Raw genomic sequence first — 23353 nt, 5'->3', positions numbered from 1 at the left:
GTTTTGCTGAGCGTTGTTCTCCTTTTCAGAAATGTGGTGTTCACTTTCACTCAGTTACAACCACAGCCTGACTGAATGAAACTAATTGAAACTGGAGCAATTGAGGGTTGAAAGGGCACTTCATTTATCAAGCCTACTGTCCACAGATCGGCTTCTCAAACCCGCAGTGTGGGAGCCATTGCTTTAGTGCACCACAGCCCCCATTTAAAATATGTCATATAGAAAGCTTTTTTTTTTTTGACTGTATCTGCTATATAAGCTAAATATAAAGCACATTATAACCTCCCTTTTTTAAAAGAAATATGCAACGTGTATACATTTTATTATAAAGGTTATTTGATATTGAATAAGAGACAAGATACCAATCTACATACCTAAATAATCTATCCATCTATCTCTAATATCTGTATACATACTTATTATTGTAAATAAATATCAACATTAGGTTATTAATGTCTCTTAAATACCATTTTTCTGGTAGTTATTACCGATTTGTTTTGGCCCATTTATGAGAGCACAATTAGATAGGAATTACATTATATTTAAGAATTACCAACAGCATTTGAAAGCAGCAGCGTCCACACAATTTGTGTCTGTGCTGCGGCCCCTTTAAGAACCTCCTGGGTGTGGAAAAGGGGAAGTTTTTTTGGAGGGTCCGTAGCCAGCTGGTTACGTCCCGTTCGGCTTTGTCTTACGCTCTACGGACAGATATGGGACTTAAGAATGTGAATAATATTTCTGATAGAAACAAATCACTTTTTTAACGGCTTCTCAGTGAGTTGAGAGCGTGTTGTTGACTTTGGCAAACAACATCTGTTTTTAAATCGAGATAAAGAAGCGGAGGAGGATTAATGGAAGTGTGAAACATCTCGGAATGGGACGCGTCCAAGGGGATTCTCGCCGCTCTTCTAATCACGTCTCTGCAACAAGGAAAAAGTGGCAACGAGGACCAGGATACAATTAAATTAGTGTAAACAGCGCGTCAGACGAGGAAATCGTGAAAGTGACTTCAAGTCGAGCTTTCTTCGGTGTTTGGTCCACTTCGTATGTGACCAGCGGCCGCCGCAGGCTCCCACGGACACCATGGTTTCTCCTTCTCTCAACAGATGAGTGTGTGCAGCAGAAATGACCAGTGTGCTGTAGACGAGCGTAGGCTGCGTGGCTCACTAAAACAAATCCAGTGTCTCTATTGTCCAAAAGCCAGTCGTCCAGAAGATGGGGCATCCGCCTCTGGAGTTTAGTGAGTGCTATCTGGACAGTCCGGAATTCAGGGAGACTCTCAAGTGTTATGAACAAGAGCTGGAGAGATCCAGCAAATTTCTCAAAGAGTTGATAAAAGATGGCAACAGTGTAATCACTGCAATCAAAGGTAAGCATGATCTGAATCTCACAAGTCTTCACGTTAGTAATAGTGTTTGCACTTTGCATGTAAATGGGATGAGTTGACAGAGGTTGAGCATCATTGGGGCCTGTGTGAGGGCCTATAGCATCAATGTGTGTGTGTGTGTGTGGGGGTGGGAGAGGCATATTCAGGGAGGTGCTAGTGCTCCCCTGGGAGAAGACCAAACAGCCATGGATCCTGGTGCAGATGTGCTGCATGACTGGTTCTGTTTGTTTCCAAACTGCACAACAGCTGTCTTCTTTTTTGCAGGATGTGCATCTGAGCATATGTTGTAATCTGTTGCTTTTTCCACTTCTCTTCTCTGAGTCATCTCTCTGCTGCTGCTGGTTTTACTGTGCGACCAGTCCAGCTGATAGTATGGACCAGAGCCAATGACAGCATACAGTACAGTAGATGCATATATTTGGGTCAGTGTGGCACCCATTAAGAGGGGGACACTGTTTGTTTTGTTTGACTCATTCTGCTGGTCAAATCACCAGCGACAAGCTTTTCACCTCGGAGACAGAAACCATCATTGTAGGTACTGTAATAGTGCTGCAGAGGAAGATAATAGCCAGAAGTCACGAGTTTCTGTCGTTGGGGTCAACTGCACCAAGACATATTCACAAAAGTCGCATTTTTATCTCACTTCCTGATGATAAAGCTGCACTGTGATTTACTGTAGCACATCTTCAATTTAAACACTGATCTCCAGCTGCAAAGGTTGTGAAATATGCATTTATCTGCCAAAGGCTTGTTAGTATACAAAAAGCTTCTTAAAATGCACGAAAGCAAGAATCCAAAATACAGTAAACAGATTAAATGGGACACATAATTGGTTGAGGGGAAAAAACATGAAATGGTTGAAAATTTGACAGATAGATAATATTACGGAAGGAGAGATTTACAGGAGGGATTTTAAATACGATACTGGATCTGTTAGCCAAGTTTCTCAGGCAAAAATGCTTCAAAGTATTGATCTAACAGTGGCTGTTATGTGTTGATAATAAAAGCCAGACTTAGCAGGGAAAATATGTTGCATAGATTACATACTGGCTGCTGCTGTGCTGCTGAACCCGGCCAAGGAGGTCTTATATATGCTTTAGATTTTCCTACCAGGGAAAATAGAAAAACACTCAGTACTTTTACAATTATCTTGAGTTGTATTTAAATATTGAGAGTTAGGTTAAATTCGAAAAAGAGCAATTGTTTATTTCAGGAATTTAGAGCTCCGTTCAAATGTTTTTAAAGAATTAAATCTTGTTTATTATAGGCTATTCTTTGGCAGTTCAGAAGTTTTCCCAAACTCTCAGTATGTTCCAGTTCGATTTCATCGGTGACTCCCTGACAGATGATGAGATCAACATTGGTAAGATAATACAGACACTAAACACACACTTTATATTTACCGGCTATTAAAGTCATGATGATAAACAGACTTTAAGAGGACTTCACTACAGCGGGAGTTTCTGTTTACAATACAATATGGAAAATGTCACTGTCAGAGTAAAGACTACATCACTAGTATTGCATACAAAAGATACTTCCCCTACTTGACCTCAGTGGAGAGGAACATTTTTGGCAGCTGCTTGGTAATTCCTCACAAGTTGAATGTGGTTAAACAGGGAAAAAAATGGTTTGGAAAAACAAGTTTCTGTCTTTAAAGCTTCATGACACACAAGTGAACGTGTGTATAAAAGAAAATAGCTGGAAATATTATCATCATCAACCTAGAGAAACCTATATTAATGCACGTTTGGAAGAAGAGTGTTGTGCTGCTTTTTCTAAGTCTTTCAAAGTGCATTTATTGTGTCACACAGTCAAGAGCAGGCGAAGTCTTCATTCTTCTCTCCATCTTTGTGTTTTCTTCCTCAGCTCAGTCGTTCCAGGAGTTCGCTGGACTCCTGCAGGAAGTGGAGGATGACAGAATGATGTTGGTAGGGTTATCAACTTCCTTCAACCTGACTCTGCATCCTGTTTGACTCTCATTAGATATAATAAAGCACATTAACTCACCCTGCCGGAAAAGCTTTTTTGGAACATTCTGATAAGATGAGCAAACGCCTGCAAGTTTTTACTTTCGTTTTGATGCAAATTTGACTCCTTTTTATTTAAAGTAGATATTCCATCTGTGTCTGTCAATTGAATTATGTTCATTTGATTTCACAAGACACATCCACACACCTAGATACTCTATGAGTTAATGTGTTGCCTCATGTAGAACTGCTATGGGAAATTCTGTTAATTATTCTGCTTTCAGTTCCTCTATCCATTCTCTTGTTCCCTTTTGTTAATGGTTCCATATTGTCTTTGTTTCTTTTTGACACATTTTCATTCTCGTTTTATCTCTTAGTATCACCTGCAGCTGTTATTCACACACTTTAATGTACTGTTAATAATACAGAATATTTTCTAAAACTCCGACACAATCTAGTCTTTTCATCCTTAGGCCTTGAGCCTCAGGAATCGAGTCATGGCATTATACTGTATGTTATGAGTTAGCAGCAGTTCCTGTTGGACTGGGTTTTCTGGATACAGATCTAATTTTAAAACCAGAGGTCATCTGGTAAATGATGCTTGCGATGGTGTGAAAGAGCTGCATATGCTGGGACCAGTTAGGAAAAATACAGTCACTCACAAAATATTTATTTCTAAACTATTTAAAACGTATTTCTGTCTCACAAAGATGTACAATTTATATACAAAGACACTGTGTTAAAGGGTGTGTTTCACATGTGGTAAATACAGTGTGTGTGTGTGTGTCTGTGTGTGTGTGTGTGTGGGTGTGTGTGTGTGTGTGCATTTTGAATTGTACCACAGTAATAGCTGCTCCATATTTTACTGTCCAGGTACAGAACGCCTCTGATCTGCTCATCAAGCCATTGGAGAAGTTCAGGAAGGAGCAAATAGGAATAACAAAAGTGAGTGTTTTTACTGGCTCCTCTGCTCTATAAGTGATTTGTGGCTTATTCCTGTGAACCAAAGAAGTCAAATTCACGAGTCAGCGCAGGAAGCACTGTTCTACTTCATTGAGTATCGTTTGATTTGTTTCTGTGCATTGGAAATCAAATGATTGTACAACATGCATCCCTTCCTGAGCTACTAACACAGACGAAACAGGATGTTATGAGCTACTTCCTCAAATCTGTCCACTTGCGTGTTTGTGTGAAACATTCACATTTAAGAACAATGAAATCTTAGTCAAGTAGTTTTCCAACTGAGATCAGCACATGTTTTTCCAAAGGTGACCTTCCTGTGCACTCCTTCTCCATCATTATATTTTGCTCATGAAGTCATTATCAGGAAACTCGGTGAGATATCACCTTGATTGTTCAGTATTACATTCAGGCGTTGCACTGGTTGCGCTCTGTTTAGAGTAGGGATGTGCCATGATCCATAAATAATCATGATATATGAAAATGGAATTGAAATATAAATGAAATATGCAGGTCCAGATGACTTTGAAAAGACATTCATATTAAAAGTATATGTTCTGAAAAATGGTTTCAAAGTAAAACTTATGTAAAATATCTTTTGATTGCTCTAAGAAAGAAATCTGTGTTTAGATTAAGAGAACAGTGAAAGAAATAAAACTTACTAGAGCTAGACTAACCTGTTTTTATGTGATGTACTCCCACTGCCATGTCAGATATAACTCCAAATGTTTCAAATGTGTTCATTAATGCATTGATTTTAAACTGAGTGCTCTTTAACTATTTTTTTAGGCTGCTTTTGGTTTTGTCAAGTTTGCATTTGTACTGCTACCACTTGTGGCAGAAGTTGGACTATTTTAACTGTCTATCCATTACTTGTAGCTAACAGTTTTAACTGTTAATTCATTACTTTTAGCTAACTGCTTATACTTTTTATTACTATAAGCTAACTATGTTAACTGTTTATCCATTACCTTTAGCTAACTATTTCAACACTTTATTCCTTACTTTTTGCTAACTATTTTACTGCTTATTACTTTTAGTGAACTATTTCAACTGTTTATTAATTTTAGCTAACTATTTTAGCTGTTTATCCATTACTTTAGCTGACTGTTCAGACTTGTCAGCTCAGTTATTGGTCGATATTAGCTTACTCAAGATATATTTGTATCAGAATACATGTTGTTTGATAATTAATAAGAGATCATTTAGAAACAGTATCTCCCTTTAATACTGTAGTTGTCCACCAAAGAGCTCGAAAGAGTTCAACTGTAAAATGTCCTGGTCAGTGTATTGTAGTTAGAATTCTTTTATTTCTGAGGTCTTCTTATATTTATTTAATTATTTCTGAGAGCAGGTTATGAATCAAGTGAAAGAACACCATACATTTCTAATTTTCACAATTAACACATCTGTCCTGCAGGAAAAGAAAAAGAAGTTTGAGAAAGAGAGTGAAAAATATTACTCCCAGTTGGACAAACACCTGAATCTTTCTGCCAAGAAGAAAGAGAGCCAACTTCAAGAGGTCGGGTGAAGTGCGACAAGTATTTTGCATTAATCATATGGCAAAATGTAGAATTGACAGTGTCACTTGCTGCTTTTTAAAATGTTATTTTTTCACTGCAGGCTGATGAACTCCTAGACAAAGAGCGAGTGAACTTCTACGAATCCTCAGTGGAGTATGTGTACCAGATCCATCAGGTGCAGGACAGGAAGAAGTTTGATGTAGTGGAGCCTGTGAGTGCTGTTTGTGGTGTCCCACTCTTCCTCTTTGCTACCGCACTCATGTAACAAGAGATTTAGGAAACACACAGAACACTTTAGAGGAAAAGCTTGATGACAGGCTTAGAAAAATCACTGTAGGAATTCTTTATGGCAGTGGCTCTGTTGTTTTGACTGGTCTCGACTGTTCTTCTTAAGTATGTAATTCATGCTTTGGTTGGACAGGTGCTGGCATTTCTTCACAGCATTTTAACGCTCAATAACCTGACAGTGGAGATGACTCAGGACTTCATGCCTTACAAACAAGAGCTGCAGCTCAGCTTGCAGAACGTAAGTGTTACTGGCAACATATGATGCCATTAGCAAGATTTAATGTCCTTATGATACTAAATTGCTGTCTGGTTCTGCTTGCAGACAAGGAACCACTATGAGAGCACTCGCGAGGAGATGGAGGAGCTGATGAAAAGAATGAAACACCCTTCCCAGATCAGTAAAATGCACAGTCTTCTGCCGATGGAGGGTTATCTGTTCTGCCAGGAGAAGTGTAAGTGTTCTTAGGAAGCTTGATACTTGTACAAGCTTGCTTGAATTCCCCCTGTTGCCAGTTCTGACAAGGCCCGTCCTGTTTTCTTCTCTTTCGTCAAACAGGGGCTTTGGGTGTGTCATGGGTAAAATACTATTGCAAGTATCACAAGGAGGGGAGACTGCTGGTCATGGTACCTTGTGAACAGAAACCTACAACTAAACAGGTGCTCCACTGAAAAGAAATATGTTATTATTACTACTCATTATTATTACTACACTATCCTGTTCCTGTAATACTTTGACATCCACAGTATCTATAGGCAGTTTATATCCTCAGACTGCTTGCCCAACATTTGTCGTCTCCCTCACACATAGCCGACCACTTTCCAATTTTACCTCTCTCCCTGCAGGGCCCTACGCAGCTGACACTGAAATCCTGCATCCGCCGGAAGACTGAATCCATAGACAAGCGCTTTTGCTTTGACGTGGAAACTATCGAGAGGTTAGCACAAACAAATCTGAGAGACTGTGAGATGAGGCAATACAAAAGCCTTGTGGGATAAACAGGTTCAGGCGGCGAGGTGAACAGGTGGTTTACAAGGACATAGCGTGAGGGCTAAATGGACTGTAGCCCAAACAATCCCTAAGCAACGGGGCTGGTGCTGGAAACAGATGGCAAACCCAGCGATTTCAGGGAAAGGAACACAACAAGCTCATATTTATATACTGTGAGCAGGCTGCTCAGAACAAGAAGCTTTTTAAAAGACACTTGAGCCATAGGCTGCTTTGTCGTATTCAGGGTTTGTTACTTGAAATCTGTGGAAATGCTTGAATGTCAACAGGGTGTTTTGAAAGGTTTAAAAATAGCTTGAATTATGCATTAAGTGCTTGAAAGTGTCTCTGCATGTTGAGCAACTCATTTGTGCCAGTGTGTGAAGTGAACAACATGGGGAATCTGCTGTTTGACAGACTCAAGGTGGCAGTGCCGTCTAATACAGAAGATACTCATGTCAGCTCAAGATGTTTGAAGGCAAAGTGTGCTCCCAGTACCTGACCCTGACCTTTGACCTTCCTAGTTTGCTCCAGTAATGGAGCAGGACAGTGTAGATGAACTAATGGTTTGGCCATTTCAGGTGTCTAATTCAGACATACTTCGAAACACATCAAGAAAAGCGTTAAAACACCAACACATGAAAGCATAGAAACACTTTTGGATCTTCTTTGCCAAAAATGGATGGCTCCGTGAGATATCAGGGTTATCTGTGTAACTGTTAAAGTGGATAGAAAAGTTATTTTATAAGAGTTTTTAAAAGTTTTTGTAGTTGGTTGATTGGTGCAGTTGCCAAAAAGAGCTTTAAACTTGCAGCACAGTTGTTTTAGTTAACAATTGATTCAGTAGCCTACAAGCTGTAATATTTGGCACAAGACTCTGTTGCTTCTGCAGTAGACAGACTACAACAATGGATTTTCATCATCTCCGCATGCATAATTCATTTGCTACTTCCATCACGGCCACATAAGATTTAATCAAAGTTCATTCAAAATCATTCTTCTTTTTGTGGTGTTCTTGTTATTTTGTCCACCCTGTTTTGCTTGAAAGATGTATGTGATTCTTGATATGTAAAAGCATGAGAAAAAAAAGCTGAATGTTCACAGTGGTTTGATACTGTAGCAGTGCATTTTTCAGACTGAATAATTGCAACCTTTGCCTCTTAAATGGCATTTCTTACTGTTTCCATAGAAACACCCCCGTCACTTTCCAGGCTCTTTCGGAAGGAGACAGGAAGTTGTGGATGGAGGCCATGGATGGAAAAGAGCCTGTGAGTTTATTTTTTTCTAATCTAGGATTGTTCTTCTACTAGATATGATTTTTCCTGAGAAAGTTACTGCCAAAAGATTTGCAGTGTGATATGGAGTCAGTCGCCACAGTAACGGGGCTGACACGGCTACAGCATGGACACACAATTACTGACACTAGCTTCCGTTTCCAATCTGCATATCAGAGTCCATCCAAACCAGTTTCTTTTTTATAAAATCTCCTTAAATCTTTGCAGGTTGCTAAATCTAAAAACTTTTTTATTCTTGTAAGAAGCTACAGTTGTCAAGGTTGATGTCATTTGCAGCTTCTTAATTGGATTACACCTAATTAAATGTGCTTGTATCTTTACAAAATCAATCTGCTGAACCATGGAGAGAAAAATTTGTAAAGTAGCGTGTTGTTTTAATGGGTATTTATATATATTTTTTAAGGAAACACTATCATGACTATCATGTTCGTTTTTTTTTTATCCACCATACAAGGCAGACGACAGCTCACATGTGACATTTGTTCAGCGCTGCAGGTTGTTGGCACGGCTGATCACAGATGTGTGAAAGATTAAATGAAGCTTGCTTGGTACATTATTACATCAGTGTACGACCAAATAATGGCACCTGGTTAGTCTTAATAATAGCCCTTTACGGCATGGCTGAATTCACACTATTTGTGATTTTTATTTTTTTTTTTGGACTTTTATAGTCATGTTTAGGTGTTAATGGTAACTGAATGTTATAGCTCAAGACCTCCTTGTAAACTGTTTGATCTGCAGACTTTACTGCTCCTGTGGTCTGTCTCTGTTTTCAGCAGTTTCGTGGCGATTGAATTGCAAACTGCTTCATTTGCAAAATTTAAGACATTGTTATTTCCTCTTTTGGTCGTAGCTATAAACAATATTTTCTTTTCAGTTTTGCTTTCTCTGCACTTCTTGTCAGATCTCTTTCACATCAGATGGTCTAGAATATGTGGTTTAATGGTGAGAGGACCTCCTCAGTTGTGGACAAAACAAATACACTGTCACTGCCACAGGATGTGAAAATAACAGAAGGCACATTTTTCAGTACCCTCTTCTTGTGCAACTTCCTCAGTGACTTTTGTATACCATGAAAATTTCACGTGAGCTTTTCTACCCACTTTGTCCAAATATTCTGAAGATCCAATGCACTGTGTTACTGCCTCTGAGCTTTTGCTACATTGAGTCTGTTGGCTTCATGAAACTGCACTTTATCTTTTGAAACTTCCTTATACTCGGCTAACTTATTGTAAGTCTCTTGAGCCCAGAACTTTGCTCTGAAAGCATAATGATTTTCTTCTACTGGTAGTATGGTGGTACCATTTTCCTCCCGTCATACATGTATTGACTTAGAGTAGACACACATTGGCCATAATTTCAGTGGTCCTGTGCCCATTTAAAAAAAACCATCCTCATGAGCTTTGGAGACAGGCTGACACTAGTCTCTAAAGTCAGCCAGCTGGTCTATTACAGTCCTGATTATTTAGCACACCCACAAATCTTTGTTTAGGCAAATTTGTCACGTCTCCAAACCAAGAAGTGGTTGATATCATGAACCTGTGTGCCAAAATGACAAATGTGATTCAACACTTACAGATCATTTCAAGGCCCCCCTTTGCGCACTTTCCACTGAAACTTAATATGTTAAAACTATTTGGCATTAAAATGTAGGACAAAGAGAAAAATGCTTTCATGTGCCTCTCCAAACTATCAATTGGACAATTGGACTCAGCAATTGGACATTTTGGCACAGTGGCTTTTTAGCTACTGCAAGGAAAACAAACATTGGAAATAAAGTTCAGTTTTCACTGTAATTCCTTTCTCGAATGGTATCTTCATTATCTCTGCGTCGGTAGATCGATTCAGAATCTGAATAATTTCCTCTCAAAACAAAACTACATACACACTCTGACAGACAGATATGATGAATAAATTAGTAGCTCTACTCACAGTTGTTCTAAATAAAAACTAATAGCGTGTAACGGTGAAATTTCACACTAACCATGTGTGACAACAAACATTCGCCCTGTAGAGTCCTTAAACAAGTCTCTTCTGTCTGCAGCTGCTCTGTAGCTGACCATGACCTCTGACGTCCATTAGTGGGGAGGACAGCTGACTGAGAAAGATCTGTTATTTTGGGGAAAGGATTAGACAAAGCTTTGATATAAAACCCACCACATCTGACAGTGTCTGACTCGTCCCTGAGTTGGATGTTTTAGGTGTGATATACTGGTAACTATGCCTGTATTTTCTGTTGCAAACACACTGGTTTTAATATCAAGTTTTGTCAAATTTCTCAGAACAGAACCTAAATTATTGTTAGTTTCCCCCTGATACTTTTTTCTCTCAGTTTCATTATTATTTGTAACTTGAGACTGCTCATAAGTTCAGCTTTTAACTGGAAAATGGCTCTAATATTCCAATAAACCATACTGGAAGCTCTCAGTGTGTTCAGGAGGTTAGTTTCCCTTTTGCCATCATCACGTCTTTTTTTTTCCTCTCATTTTTTCAGTTTGAAGAAAGCCGTGCTCATTAATCACACTGACATATCGAAAGCCAGGTGTAGATTTTTCCATATATCAGTCTTCACTTTCCTTTGACATTTTTTTTCATTTCAGATCTATCATTCCCCAATTCACAAGCAAGCTGAAAGTAAGTCAGTCATCATTACCCTCAAAAGTCTGAAGTCGTGATGTTAATGTAATGAAATTGCATCTTGTGTTTCTGAATGTATCTGTATTCATGTTTGAACACTCAGAAGTTTGACCTTTAAATGAGTGCTGTTAAATATGCTCATTGTTTTTGCCTTTTTTACTTTCACAGTGGAACTGAACGAGATTGGATTCAAGTTTGTGCGAAAGTGCATCAACTATGTTGAAACAAAAGGTGAAGAGTCTCTTGAGTTTTATACCTGAATATCTTTACTTCTGTTAGTTTGCTAACTTGCCCTTAAGGGGGCGTAGTTGAGTCATAGGTTACATTTTGATGCCATTCCTGCCAGCCACATGCACCCTCAAGGAAACAGTTGTGTTTCATTACAAGTAGTTGTCTGAAATAATAGTCTTTTTCAGACTGTTTAGAGTTAAATCATCACATGCTTATCCTGCACTGTTAAGATCTTTTATTACTATTATGTCTCTAACAAAACTCCTTCTCTCCATGCATGCTGAAAACTTTAAAGCTCATATTTCAAACTTGTCTTGAACGCAGATGTAACCTTATAATCTGAAAGTCACAATGTTTTTCTCCAGCAGTTTATCTTACATGGATGGATTTAAGTACTCAAGTCATAACATGTAATTTGATTCATGATCCAAGCATGGAACATTGTTCAGCCTCGAACTAAGTAGTGAAATCAAGCGTTTACAATCAGGAAAGAACATCTGTATCTTAATTTCAGCTCATGCAGCCTCTGAAGAGAAGCATGTGGTACATTTCCATTGCTCTGTATTTGTCCAGAGTACACTCCCTTTCTTTTTTACCTCCCCCTTTCCTCTTTCCAGGAGTCGCACAAGAAGGAGTTTACAGAACAGTTGGCAGCAACATCCAAGTGCAGAAGCTTTTAAATGCCTTCTTTGGTAAGGAAATAAGCCTATGAACCCGCACCTTATCTGCCCATTAACTATGTTTTTCTCGGTCGGTCTTACCTACCTGACGGCACAACATAACAGGTTCTGCAGCTGTTGTGACGCTCCAGTGTGCAAGTGATGAGGAAATATCAGCAGGTCGCTGACTCATAGTGCAGCCGTTCTAGAGGGATCTGCCTTAAAGTGCCTGCAATCATTATTTTTATGACAACAATGCATCAAATGACTTTGTGTAATGTAAACGGGGTTGCTTGTAGTGACAAACCCAGTGAATCAACACTTAACTCTGCTGTTCCCTTCAGCTCAATGGAGTGTTTTAGAGTCTTTTAGCTTTAGTGAAAAAGCCCTAAAAACCGACAGGCAAAGTTAGCAACTAGCTGGTGAACATAGTGGAGCATTCAAGAGCCAGGTATTTCCATCAAGAGTTGCTGGAGACAAAGAATAGAGCTCAAAGTTAGAGTTAGTTTAATAGTTTTAATAGTTTAATTATTGTCAGTCAGTTACTTTGATCAGTCAAGATACTGATTTGAGGTGATTTTCAGTTTTGTTTATGTAGGATTTAACACAAAAGACACTGAATATTTTGTTTGTTTTGGTTTGCTCTTTCATAGACCCCTCACACGCTGGAGATGTGGATCTCCACAGCAGCGACTGGGACATTAAAACCATCACAAGTGCATTGAAGTTTTATCTAAGGTGTGTTTGTGTGTGAATGGACATAGATGTGAGTAAGTGACAGAAAAAAACTGGTAAAAACACTGTACACTGGCACTGGCTGCTCTTAACTTACATTTTTATAATTATCAAATCTGAATGTCAATTCTTTACTTTACTTTCAATATAAATTTAAATTAAATTACAATATAACTTTAATTAATAATTAAAGAAAATGTAATTGGTCTCGAGAATGAGTCACATAAAATTTTGCACAATTCATCCATGTAGAAAACCCTAATCCAAGGATTTCGGTATTTTCCAAAAATCTCCATGATTGCATATCAATATTTGTAGATCTGGATCCAGATTCATGTTTTAAAAAACTATTTGCTGTCATTAAATTAACAAATGCAGCCTTGACAGAGAGTGCTTTCTCGTGTAACTCTGTAACGAAGAGTGCTGCTTGATGTCCTCCTTGTGTTTGATGTTGTGAGTTATATTGCATCACGATCTTGTACAGTACATGTTTACGAGTCTGTATTTATTTTCAGGAGCCTGTCTGAACCACTGATGACCTACATGTTTACGAGTCTGTATTTATTTGCAGGAGCCTGTCTGAACCACTGATGACCTACAGTCTGCACAGAGACCTCATGTGTGCTGCAAGTAAGCTGCTATAAGACTGGGGAGGTCATGCATTATGTGTGCCTCCTTTTTAAACCCTCATCTTGAATGTAGACCTGCTGTTTCCCTCAAACATCATCTTAAAAAATGTTAATGAGGAAGATTGCTTTTGTGGTTCAAACTTGTTCTCACCTTTTAACAGGTAATAGTAAAAAATGATATCTCTCCATTGCATGCACATACATGTACTTCTAAAAGTCAGCATAATTTCTTTTTGCAGAGATGAGAAGAAATATAAAATCATAACACATACCGTCTGTGTACAGTTGTAGCTTGAATATTGACTTTTCATATTTTTATAGTAGAGGCTCAATCTATCTTTTCAGATAGTTTGGGTTGTAATTATGACTTGAATGCAAAAGGTACACAAGAGGCATTTGTACATTAACTCTGGACAGGCTGCAGGTCCAGCAGTTTAACACATAACAGTAGATCAGTCTGGAAGACACTTATATGTAAGACACAGTAAATCTGAGTCCCCCGTTTTTTTGTTTGGTTTTTTTCCTGTCAAACAAAGACAAAGAGTTTAATAGCATCAGCCTCATTCTGTCAAGATGTTACAACTGGTCTTTAAGACAACTGGTGGCTTCAGTTTCCTGGAAAATGACATTCATTAGTTGCATTATACGGCCTTTTTTGTTTTGGAGACTTTTTTTATTGGTCACATGTCATAGCAGTGAAAACATGTTCTTTCCTTACTTGCAGTATTTACTTTTAAAGAAATATCAGGGATTTTTATTCTCAAGCTGGTATTTTCTTTCATTTGTAGAGAACTTCAACAACATGTTTATGATTTTGGTCTACAGATCAACTGTCCATATTGCATAACCTTTATGTCTGCTGTTCTTTGAAACTCCTTCATTACTTAACATAGATATTTTCTTTGTCTAACAGAGTCAGATAATCTTGACGTTCGACTAAGTGAAATTCACTCACTTACCTACAAACTTCCGGAGAAGAATCGGGAGATGCTGGAGATGCTTATTAAACACTTGGTCAAGTAAGTGCTAACACACTTTGTTGTGATTTACTGTTTTCACTGCTCTCAAACTGCTTTCTCACATTATTAAACACCTCACCTTCCATACACAGGTTACAGGACCCCATGCTGTCTTTGTAAAATGAGCTGAGATCATGTGTTACTGCCTGTATCGACAGTTTAGTTACATTTTATTCAAGCCAATTTGATATTCATTGACAGTGTGTGCAGCCACAGTGAAGAAAACCTAATGACTCCTTCAAACATGGCTGTTATCTTTGGACCCACGCTGATGAGAGCAAAGGAGGAGACCGTGGCGGCCATGTTGGACATCAAGTTCCAAAATATTGTAGTTGAGATTCTGATTGAGGACCACAAAAAGGTACGATTTCAGAGGATGTAAACTTTGTGTGGTCTGATGGGATATTTTGGGAAATATTTGATAACGCCAGCAGCTGGCTAACTTGTCTTAGCACAAAGAATTAAAAGAAGAATTAAAGGAAAAATTTTGGGAAACTCGCTTATTCCCTTTTTTTGTCAAGAGTTACGTTAGAACACTGATACCACTCAAATGTCTGTATGCTAAGTAAGGAGCTACTGTCAACAGCAGGCTAACTTAGATTAGCATAAAGACTGGACACAGAGGGAAACAGCTAGCCTGGCTCTGTCCGAAGGTGACAAAATCTGTGTACCAGCACCACTAAATCTCACTTACTAACATGTTATATCTCACTTGTTTAATCTGCACAAAAAAATGACAATTTGTAGTTTTATGCTGGGTTATGTGCTGCACTATTTCTTGGCCAGGACCAGTTGCCAGGCAACCAGCAGAGGTAGACTGATTGACAGGTTTTTGATTTTGAGATTAAACAAATGAGATATGTGTTATATACTGACCTTTAGTGCTGGTAGGCAAATTTTGTTACTTTGGACAGTCAGGCTAGCTTTTCCCCACCTGTTTCCAGTCTTTATGCTAAGCTAAGTTAGCTACCTGCTGGCAGTAGCTTCATACTTAGCGTACAGACGCTAGTGTGTAGTGTGAGTGGTATATCTTATGTAAATCTGCAAAAAAAGGGAATAAGTGAGTTTCCCAAAATATCAAACTTTTCCTTTAATACTTCTTCATGTGATTTTGTGTAGCAGAGTCATTTGTTTATCATAGGTCTATTCATTAGGTCACTCATTAGGTATTTGTACTTAGTCCATTTATTGAATTGTTTTATTGTTTTTGGTCTTTTTTTCTGCTCTTTCTCATGTATATCATTTAATTTATTATTCATTTATTATATAAGTTACAGTCTGTATGCAGCTGAAATAGCTGAACCAAGCGCTAATGTAACATTTGTTGTGATTCCTGATTACAGATCTTCAGTTACATGCCAGAGGACAGCACCGCCCCACCTGTCCCTCCTCCTCGGATCACCCCGAGAAAGCGTCAACCCATCACAATCTCCAAGCGGCCACCTCGTGTTTACCAAGCTCTTACTCACGACCACTTCCAACACGCAGAGAGTAATTATTAGCCTCTCTTGGCCTGATTGTCATCGTCATCCTCATCATAATGCCATCCTGTCTGTGTTTCATGTAGAGTAGATTATTTTGAATGTTTTGAAAAAGAAGACCTGCACAACAACACATCTGCAGGGTCATTTCTTAACACTGTCTGAGGTACAGAAATTTGGATTTGGTGTGTGTGTCCATTGAATACTCCAAACAGTTATTAGATATTCCTAATCATGTAAATATTAATTTGTTTCTCAACGAATGTCAAATCAAATCTTTTTCTTTCTTTATTTGCTGCCTTATCCTTTATTGCAACATTCCTTTGGTGTTATTTTATTTGATTTCAAGTACAAATAAACTTATGTACTATACATTTCTTATCTCACATTAGTCTTTTTTTCAGTGCCTCAGGCTAAATCATGTAATTTCTGTCTGTCTGTCTGAACCCCTCATTAAGTGAATGTGATTCCATCCTCTCATTCACTGTGGCAGAGAAATTTGGAGCACCTGCAGCTCGTCCTCCCTGTGTTGTGTGATATTTACCAACTTACTACTTTGTATAGACAAATAAGCAGCTCTCTAAACCTTGGACTGTGTGTTGAATTCATTAGCAAATAATTTGAATGACTTGTGCCAGTGGTTGTATTACCAATTTGACTTTAATTCAACATTTAACATTTTTACTGTACTTTGCATGATTGTTTTATCTTGCAGTTGAACATCATCGAAGAAAACATTTACATTTTCCTGAAGCCTAAAGTTACTGTTCTTAGATGGGAAGAACAACATCACTTCCTTTATGTCAATGTTTAGTTCTGGCTGTTGAGTCCACTCCAAGTCATCAATACTATGCATTAACTGTCATGTTGTTGCTCTGTAACAGATGGCCAGAATGACAGCTCTATTGCGGATAGGGAAGTCTCAGCGAATCCTGTTCCCCTGCAGCGGACGAAACCTGTAAGCTGTGCTCCGCTCGTTCCAAGAGAACCTCCTCCGAGACAAGCGTTACTACCCAGACCAGCAAACCGTCAGGACAGACACTCAGACTCTGACGTCGGAAAGATAGATGATACAAAGCAAAGGCCAGATTCTTCTTCAGGGGCAAATGGGGAGTCTGGAGTCTATGTGAGCCGGGTACCATCTTTCCAGAGCAGAAGACCGCCTCCAAAAGGCACATCAGCCAATAGAGAAGGTACGACAAGCTGTCTGTGTTTATATGAAGAGATAGATAAATGTAGCTGAAACTTCCTTAAATACTTGTTTATCTACAACTGAGTTTGCCTCTGTTGAGCAAAGAAAAATTTCTTTCTGGTTTATAGGATTTAAAATGTAAAGACGAAGGGATTTGGTTTAATATGAAAAACTAAATTGTGATTGTCAGATATTTGAGAACATGAGACCAGGTCTTGAAATCTAATTAGCCAAAATCAGTCTTCTTTCCTACTAATTTATTAATTGATTATTGTTTTTTGTTGTGGTAATGGTGGTTCCAGTAATCCATTGCTCTTTATAACATGTGCTGCAACATGTCCAACTGCTGTACTGTATCCTTTCTTTATAAATGTGCCTCTGGAAATAATTAATCTGTATTTGGTTTAAAAAAAAAAAAAGAAATTTAAAGCATGTAAAGGCTTGCTTTTAGCTTGCTCAATTTAACAGTATTACCCAGAAATTAGTCATCAGCGGATAATCAAGTGTTGTGCAGGCATTTATGGTGGATGATGAAGTGGTCAAGATTAAGAACTTGGTTGCAGATTTCAAAACCTGTTTTCTAACATTTTAACCCATCACAGCCTCAAGTCATTCATTTTCCCATCTACACTTTTATTTCTTGTTCCTATGCACCGTTTCTTGAAGCTTTTTTTATTTGTATGGTTTTTCAGGAGATTGTGATGGTCTGAACAGAATGAGGTCAACAGAGAAACCTGCCATTTGTAGACCTCCAGTCAGGCCTCCTGAGCCCCCCTCCAGACACCCCTCTGTACAAAAGACCCAGAGTTCAGCCAGCAGCGATGGCACAGCAACATCCTAGTAAGTGAGATACAAAAGTCTGTTATTAGAGATACTTTTAGGTATGCAAGTATAGGCAGGGTCGTAAGGTCCAATAAATATTCAACTTCTGTTTCTGTAGTTTTAATTAAAAACAATAAATCTCATAATTTATGCAACCTTGAAATGGTGCCAGGCGTTCAAAGTCCAATGTCTCCAAATGAGCAGCCCACAAGGCATTAATAACTTTGATAGTCTACACTGTCTGATCAAAAAATACACATTTAGTTTGCTCACAGCGACTGTTGCATCATATTAAGGCTGCAACCAACGATTATTCTCATTATTGATTAATTTGCAAATTATTGTCTTGATTAATCAATTAGTTGTTTTGTATATAAAATGGTGAAAATGTCTGTTGTCATTTCCCAGTGTCAAGGGTTATGTCTTAAAATGACATTTGAGAAGCTAAACAAATGTTTTTAACAATTAATTGATTATCAAAATAGTTGGCGATTCATTTTCTGTCGATCAAATAATTGATTAATCAACAAATCATTGCAGGTCTACATCATGCAGATATCAGTGTCACAATTTGTCATGAACACAGTGAAACCTCATCCACCTTATAAACAGTATAGGCCAGAGGTGATGGTGCCATCATTATGTCGTTTTGAGACATTACATCATCTCAGGGTGCTTTCAGGGGCACGACAGGATTAGTTTATTCCAGTGGACTGCACAGCTGATTGAATTGCCTTTGGGATGAAGTGGATCATGGTGAGTATAGAAGCCAAGAGCAGCCGAGGTGACAGCTATAATCAGTATTTTTATATTAACAAGACTACCTGTATGTGAAGGGGGTCGCTAATAGTGATGAATCTGCAAAGGATTATCACCCGACTCTGTTCTTCTCCTCAGCTCTACACAGCATTTTAGTGTCTTAAACCAAAGTATTTGGCAGGATTAAATTTTGACCTGATGTTGGCACTAGAGGAAAAGTCAGAGGATCACCAAAGACAGTAGGATTTATTGCCAATCCATTAAATAGATGGTGAGATAGTTCACTGAATAAGAGAAAAGTTTGACCTGCTGGTGGCACTGGAGGAAAAGTCAGGGGATCAGCAAACACTGTAGGATTTATTCATCCATCAAGTAGATGGAGAGATAGTTCACAGGAAACAGGAAAAGTAAAGATAACAGAAAAAGCACAGGTGTAAGCGGTACAGTGAGCCAGCATGTATAATAACAGGAAGTGAAGAACCTACATTGATGTATTAGTTACACTTGTGCTTTTCCTGGTGTGACATCATAAAATCTCTGCAGTTAAAAAAGGCAGCGGCTGCTCCAAGAACCCAGAAATTGACGGGAATCATAAAAGTCTGATTGCTGCATCATGAAGGATTTGATGAAGAATTCTATTAATAGATTTCAAATATGAACAATATGAATCATATGTTTCTACAATACCAACATGACGGTCATCTTTCTTTTTCTGCAGTGTTGCCTCTAAAACAAAGTTTTTTGAGAACGCTTCTAGACAAACTGGCAGGTATGTAAAAGCCATTTTCTTTGTCTTTGTCCTTTTTCTTTATGATTAGAACGATATAATTAGTAACAGCCATAAACAATCACATTTTAATTAAATCAATAAATGTTATAAAGAGTTCACATTAGTTCACACACACACACTCTCACATTTTTGGCTGAGGAAGGCTCCCCCCACTGATGACATAATGAGAGGTATAAACACACACATCTGGTCTCTCATGATTTGCTTGGATGGTCCAAGTTAAGGTCCCGTCCTCCCAGCGCAGGCAGTGTTGAAGGCTGTAAATAACTGCCTGAGAGGAAAGTGGTTTGTGGGAGTTGCATCAAAGAGAGTTCATCTCTTTGTTGTAATCTGCTCAGTCAATGTTACATACAGTTTACATCGTTAACAAAGGGGGGCAGGAGGGGGGTCCCCGCTGACATATGATGCTCATGTTTGGACAGTAGAAGCACAGATTGTAACTCTAGTAAATTATTATCCCACAGGGTGCAACACAATTTCAAACCAGTGTAAAATGTGAATTATTCTTAAATGCAGTGTTATTCAAAAAAGTTTCACTGAACGATAGATTATTAATCTTTTAAGATCATTGCAGGTGTAGATAACTGCTTACCAATTTAATGTCATTGAAATCACACTACTCAAAACATCAGTTAGCAGACCACAATTTCATCCAAACTTTCAGAACTGATACAATCTGTATGCGAATATAGAAGGTGAACACCCTGATGTATTTAAAGGCCTCCATACAGTGTGCCATTGTGGGCTGTTACAAATGAAAATTGAAAATGTAGAGAGAAATGAAATCCACCAAAAATAAAGTTAGAGATTTTGCCACCGAAGACAGACTCTGTCATTAAAAAAAGAAAAAAGAAATTTAGGACCAAATGTGACTGCTGCTACGCCCCACGTCTTCAAACAAATCAGTTTGAACCAATCACAGTGCTAAAAATTGATATCAAACAGACACAGCTTGTAAAAAATACTTTATCAGACTCATCTCACATAATGTGTGATGCAGTTATCACACAGTGTACAAGGGGCTCTCAGTCAGGTCATGGGGGGTCTGTTGGTTGAGCTGAAACAGTGCTGTGAACCATAATTGGATTTGTAATTCATTTTTTTTCTCTTCTAATTTAGTCCACCAGTTTCTCCGCCACCATCAAATGTCAAAAAAGAGGTGAGATTTACTGAAATTTCGCTGTTTGTTATGCATTTTTATTCTGCTTGTAATAAACTGAATTTTTTTTCTGTATATAAATGTGTTTCTTTTCATACTTGAAACAGACTGTTCATGTTTTGTCTTCTCAGAATTAAAGTTAAGGAGACCACATCATGTGACCTCTACATGTGCTGTACATGTGCTCTACATGGCGCACACCAAGCTGGAGGGAGTCACCACTAATGAACTCAGTCAATCCAGATGTTATTGGATAGACTGAGGAAACGACTCTCAATAGAACTGAATGGATTAATTTGGTTCTATTTGATTTTTAATCAATAGAATCGTGCTGTAAGGCAACACAGCAGCAAATTGACTTTTGAATGAACAAAATAACTGACGCAGTGATCAAACATTATTCCAAAGTTATGACGGAGTAAAAGTACTTTTTTTTGTTGTTGTTTCACTCCAATTGACAGTTATGTCAATTAATATTACAATATTTAGTCATTTTACAGTGTTAAATAGTTTGAGTGACTCTTGGCCAATTTTATTCATAGGAGCTGACTCGTGTAACTGGTTCTGGTGGCTAACATAGACTACTAGTCTACATCCTTAATACTTTTTTCAGCAGTGTGAAATAGATCTCTCAGAGTAGACTAATTGATTAAGATGGACTTAATCAGATTAAATAGAATTAATTTTAAAATGTGACATATTAGTCTTAATATTAATTTCTAGATTTTATTAAATGGACCGTTTAATGCACTTGACAAAACTTGTTAATTAAGTGAATCTGCTTACAGGAAACCAACTGCTCAAGATTTTATTTCAGTATTTAAACAAAACAGCATGTAAAAAAAAATACTAATGAGAAAAATTACATTTGCAACAGCTCTCAGTCTGTCAAGGAATGGAACAACTAAATTCATATTAATCCACACTGTGGAGTAATTATCTCTGTTAAAGCTATTTTAGTTGGTCCATTTATAAAGAATATTTGGGTCAAAATTGTCATCATGTATGTCAGTTGAGACAATTTATCATTCAAACATAAGTCACTTTTTAAGAGGCATTAGAAAAAGTATTTTGCTTTAAACTGTGAGCCTGTAGTCGTGAGTGTTAGTTTAATTGGGAATTATGAAAACAAATTTCCCCAGTGTACATTCCCTTATTTCTGACCATAGAGTCACTCACTTCTTACCTAAAGTAGGTAGGTCAAGTTGTACAGGAGAGTCCTCAAAGTTTACCTGAACTTGTTGTATCTCAAAAGGAATTATTGAGATTAAAAAGCAGGTCACATATGTAACAAAACTGATACAATATGTGAAAATAACACTCCAGAGTTTATTTTGTACTTAAAGTTGTTTTTATGTTGTTTTTTTTTTTTTTTGATAACCCAACTTGGATTTTCTGTTTTTTTTCTGGTTGGTCATGTTTTCAAAAAGAAAAATAAATATGAATTGTTCTTAATGTGACTCGTGAATACTTTAAAAAATGAACTATGTATTACCATTATGTTACGGATGTTTAATATTTACCATGCTGGTTTAGTGTGTTAGCATGCAAACATTTGTTAATTAGCACTAAACACACAGTACAGCTGAGGCTGATGGGAATAACAATAGTACTAAAGCATTTCATCAGAAAGTAAAGTACTGACCAAATTAAAATTTTGATAAAAACTGGGGATGTGATGGACCCATCAACATGCTGAGTGACATTGCTATCTTTAGAGCGTTGCACCTATCATGGCTAAAAAACAAACAGACAAAAAAACTAATGAAAAGCAATCTTACAGCTTTATCCATATGCTAAATTTCTTATACTTCCAAGTCTGTGTCTCCCTCTGGTCTCTTCCTCTGGTATTGAATACTTGAACAGTCCTCATGGAACCACTTTTACTGTGATCTTCTCTAAACCTCAACCATGTGGCTCCGCAAGGTTTGACCATCCAAATTCCTTAAACAGGAAATGCATACAATTTAGGTAGTATGATATTCTTAAAATGCTAGTTAAAAAGTTAAGATGTTAATGTTAAAGTCATCTACAACATTGCAAATGAAAAAGTGGAAGAATAGGGCTCAAGGTTTTTGCACTCACAGTTTAGTAAAGTTCTCAGCGCAGTGTGTTCGGATGACTCTTAAAAGGCACAACGGTATTGATTGTTTGATGTCTTAACACATGTTTGAAAGTACTGTTAATACAGCCGAACTTCTTCAGACCTCCATATGTAATAAAAACCTGCATGTAATCTGACATTGTATTTGATTTGCCATCCGCCCCTCCCACCACATTCCAGCCTTCACTGCCAGTCAGAGCCTTGCTCCCTTGCCACGGCCCTTTTTATTCCCAAATTTAACCCACCAGCTTGCACCTCCACTACCAGCCTCAGCGGTGAACTTGATGGTTGGTTGGCCCACATCGGTGACCGGTGGAAACTCCCTTGTCCATATCATGCCAATTCATACGACCTTGGGGCTCCAGTATATTAATATGCAGCCTAGACTCTCAAATAAGGGAGCACACACACAAGGACAAAAGAATGTGTGTTCTCATTGAAGCAAGCGCACAGTTTACCGGATGTCCAGGCTGAATTAAAAATATATTTAGTACTTTCATCTTCCACCACTGCTGTTTAATATTTTCCTCTACTTTTTAAAGGCATCATGCTTACCAATTGTTATATATAACACATACGTTTATGTGTTACTAAGGTTTAACTGTTATATATATATACATATATTCTTTTCCATGTTTAATTTACCGTCTTACCCAGCTTTGATACAGTGTATGCAAATTAGAATAAATCTATTAAAGATAAACCTCTGTATGGCTCAAATCTCTTAT

The 23353-nt window shown here is 37.9% G+C and overlaps 1 protein-coding gene across 1 annotated transcript; it reads left to right on the top strand.

Moving 5' to 3' along the window:
- Positions 1 to 667: 667 nt before the first annotated feature.
- LOC122995362 (oligophrenin-1-like) lies at positions 668 to 23088 on the top strand. The gene is made up of 24 exons (XM_044370557.1): positions 668 to 1369; positions 2655 to 2750; positions 3257 to 3318; positions 4231 to 4302; positions 5738 to 5839; positions 5941 to 6051; positions 6262 to 6366; positions 6451 to 6580; positions 6685 to 6785; positions 6972 to 7063; positions 8303 to 8381; positions 11009 to 11042; positions 11214 to 11276; positions 11894 to 11968; positions 12589 to 12673; positions 13242 to 13300; positions 14213 to 14318; positions 14520 to 14679; positions 15662 to 15809; positions 16684 to 16992; positions 17684 to 17831; positions 19291 to 19341; positions 20482 to 20521; positions 20653 to 23088. The coding sequence occupies exons 1-24, from the start codon at positions 1216 to 1218 to the stop codon at positions 20656 to 20658; spliced, it is 2388 nt and encodes a 795-aa protein (XP_044226492.1). The 5' UTR covers positions 668 to 1215; the 3' UTR covers positions 20659 to 23088.
- The last annotated feature ends 265 nt before the right edge of the window (positions 23089 to 23353 follow it).

This window comes from Thunnus albacares, chromosome 13, assembly GCF_914725855.1.
Source record: "Thunnus albacares chromosome 13, fThuAlb1.1, whole genome shotgun sequence".
Lineage (NCBI taxonomy): Eukaryota > Metazoa > Chordata > Actinopteri > Scombriformes > Scombridae > Thunnus > Thunnus albacares.
Note: the sequence above shows the minus strand (reverse complement) of the source record. Positions and strands in the feature narration are given on the sequence as shown.

Bases quoted from the DNA above. Each gene is read 5' to 3' on its own strand.
- LOC122995362 (XM_044370557.1), top strand. From the start codon at position 1,216: ATGGGGCATCCGCCTCTGGAGTTTAGTGAGTGCTATCTGGACAGTCCG. The intron at 5,840-5,940 runs GTCGGGTGAAGT...TTTTCACTGCAG, and splicing joins AAGAGAGCCAACTTCAAGAG to GCTGATGAACTCCTAGACAA. The intron at 11,043-11,213 runs GTAAGTCAGTCA...TTACTTTCACAG, and splicing joins AATTCACAAGCAAGCTGAAA to TGGAACTGAACGAGATTGGA.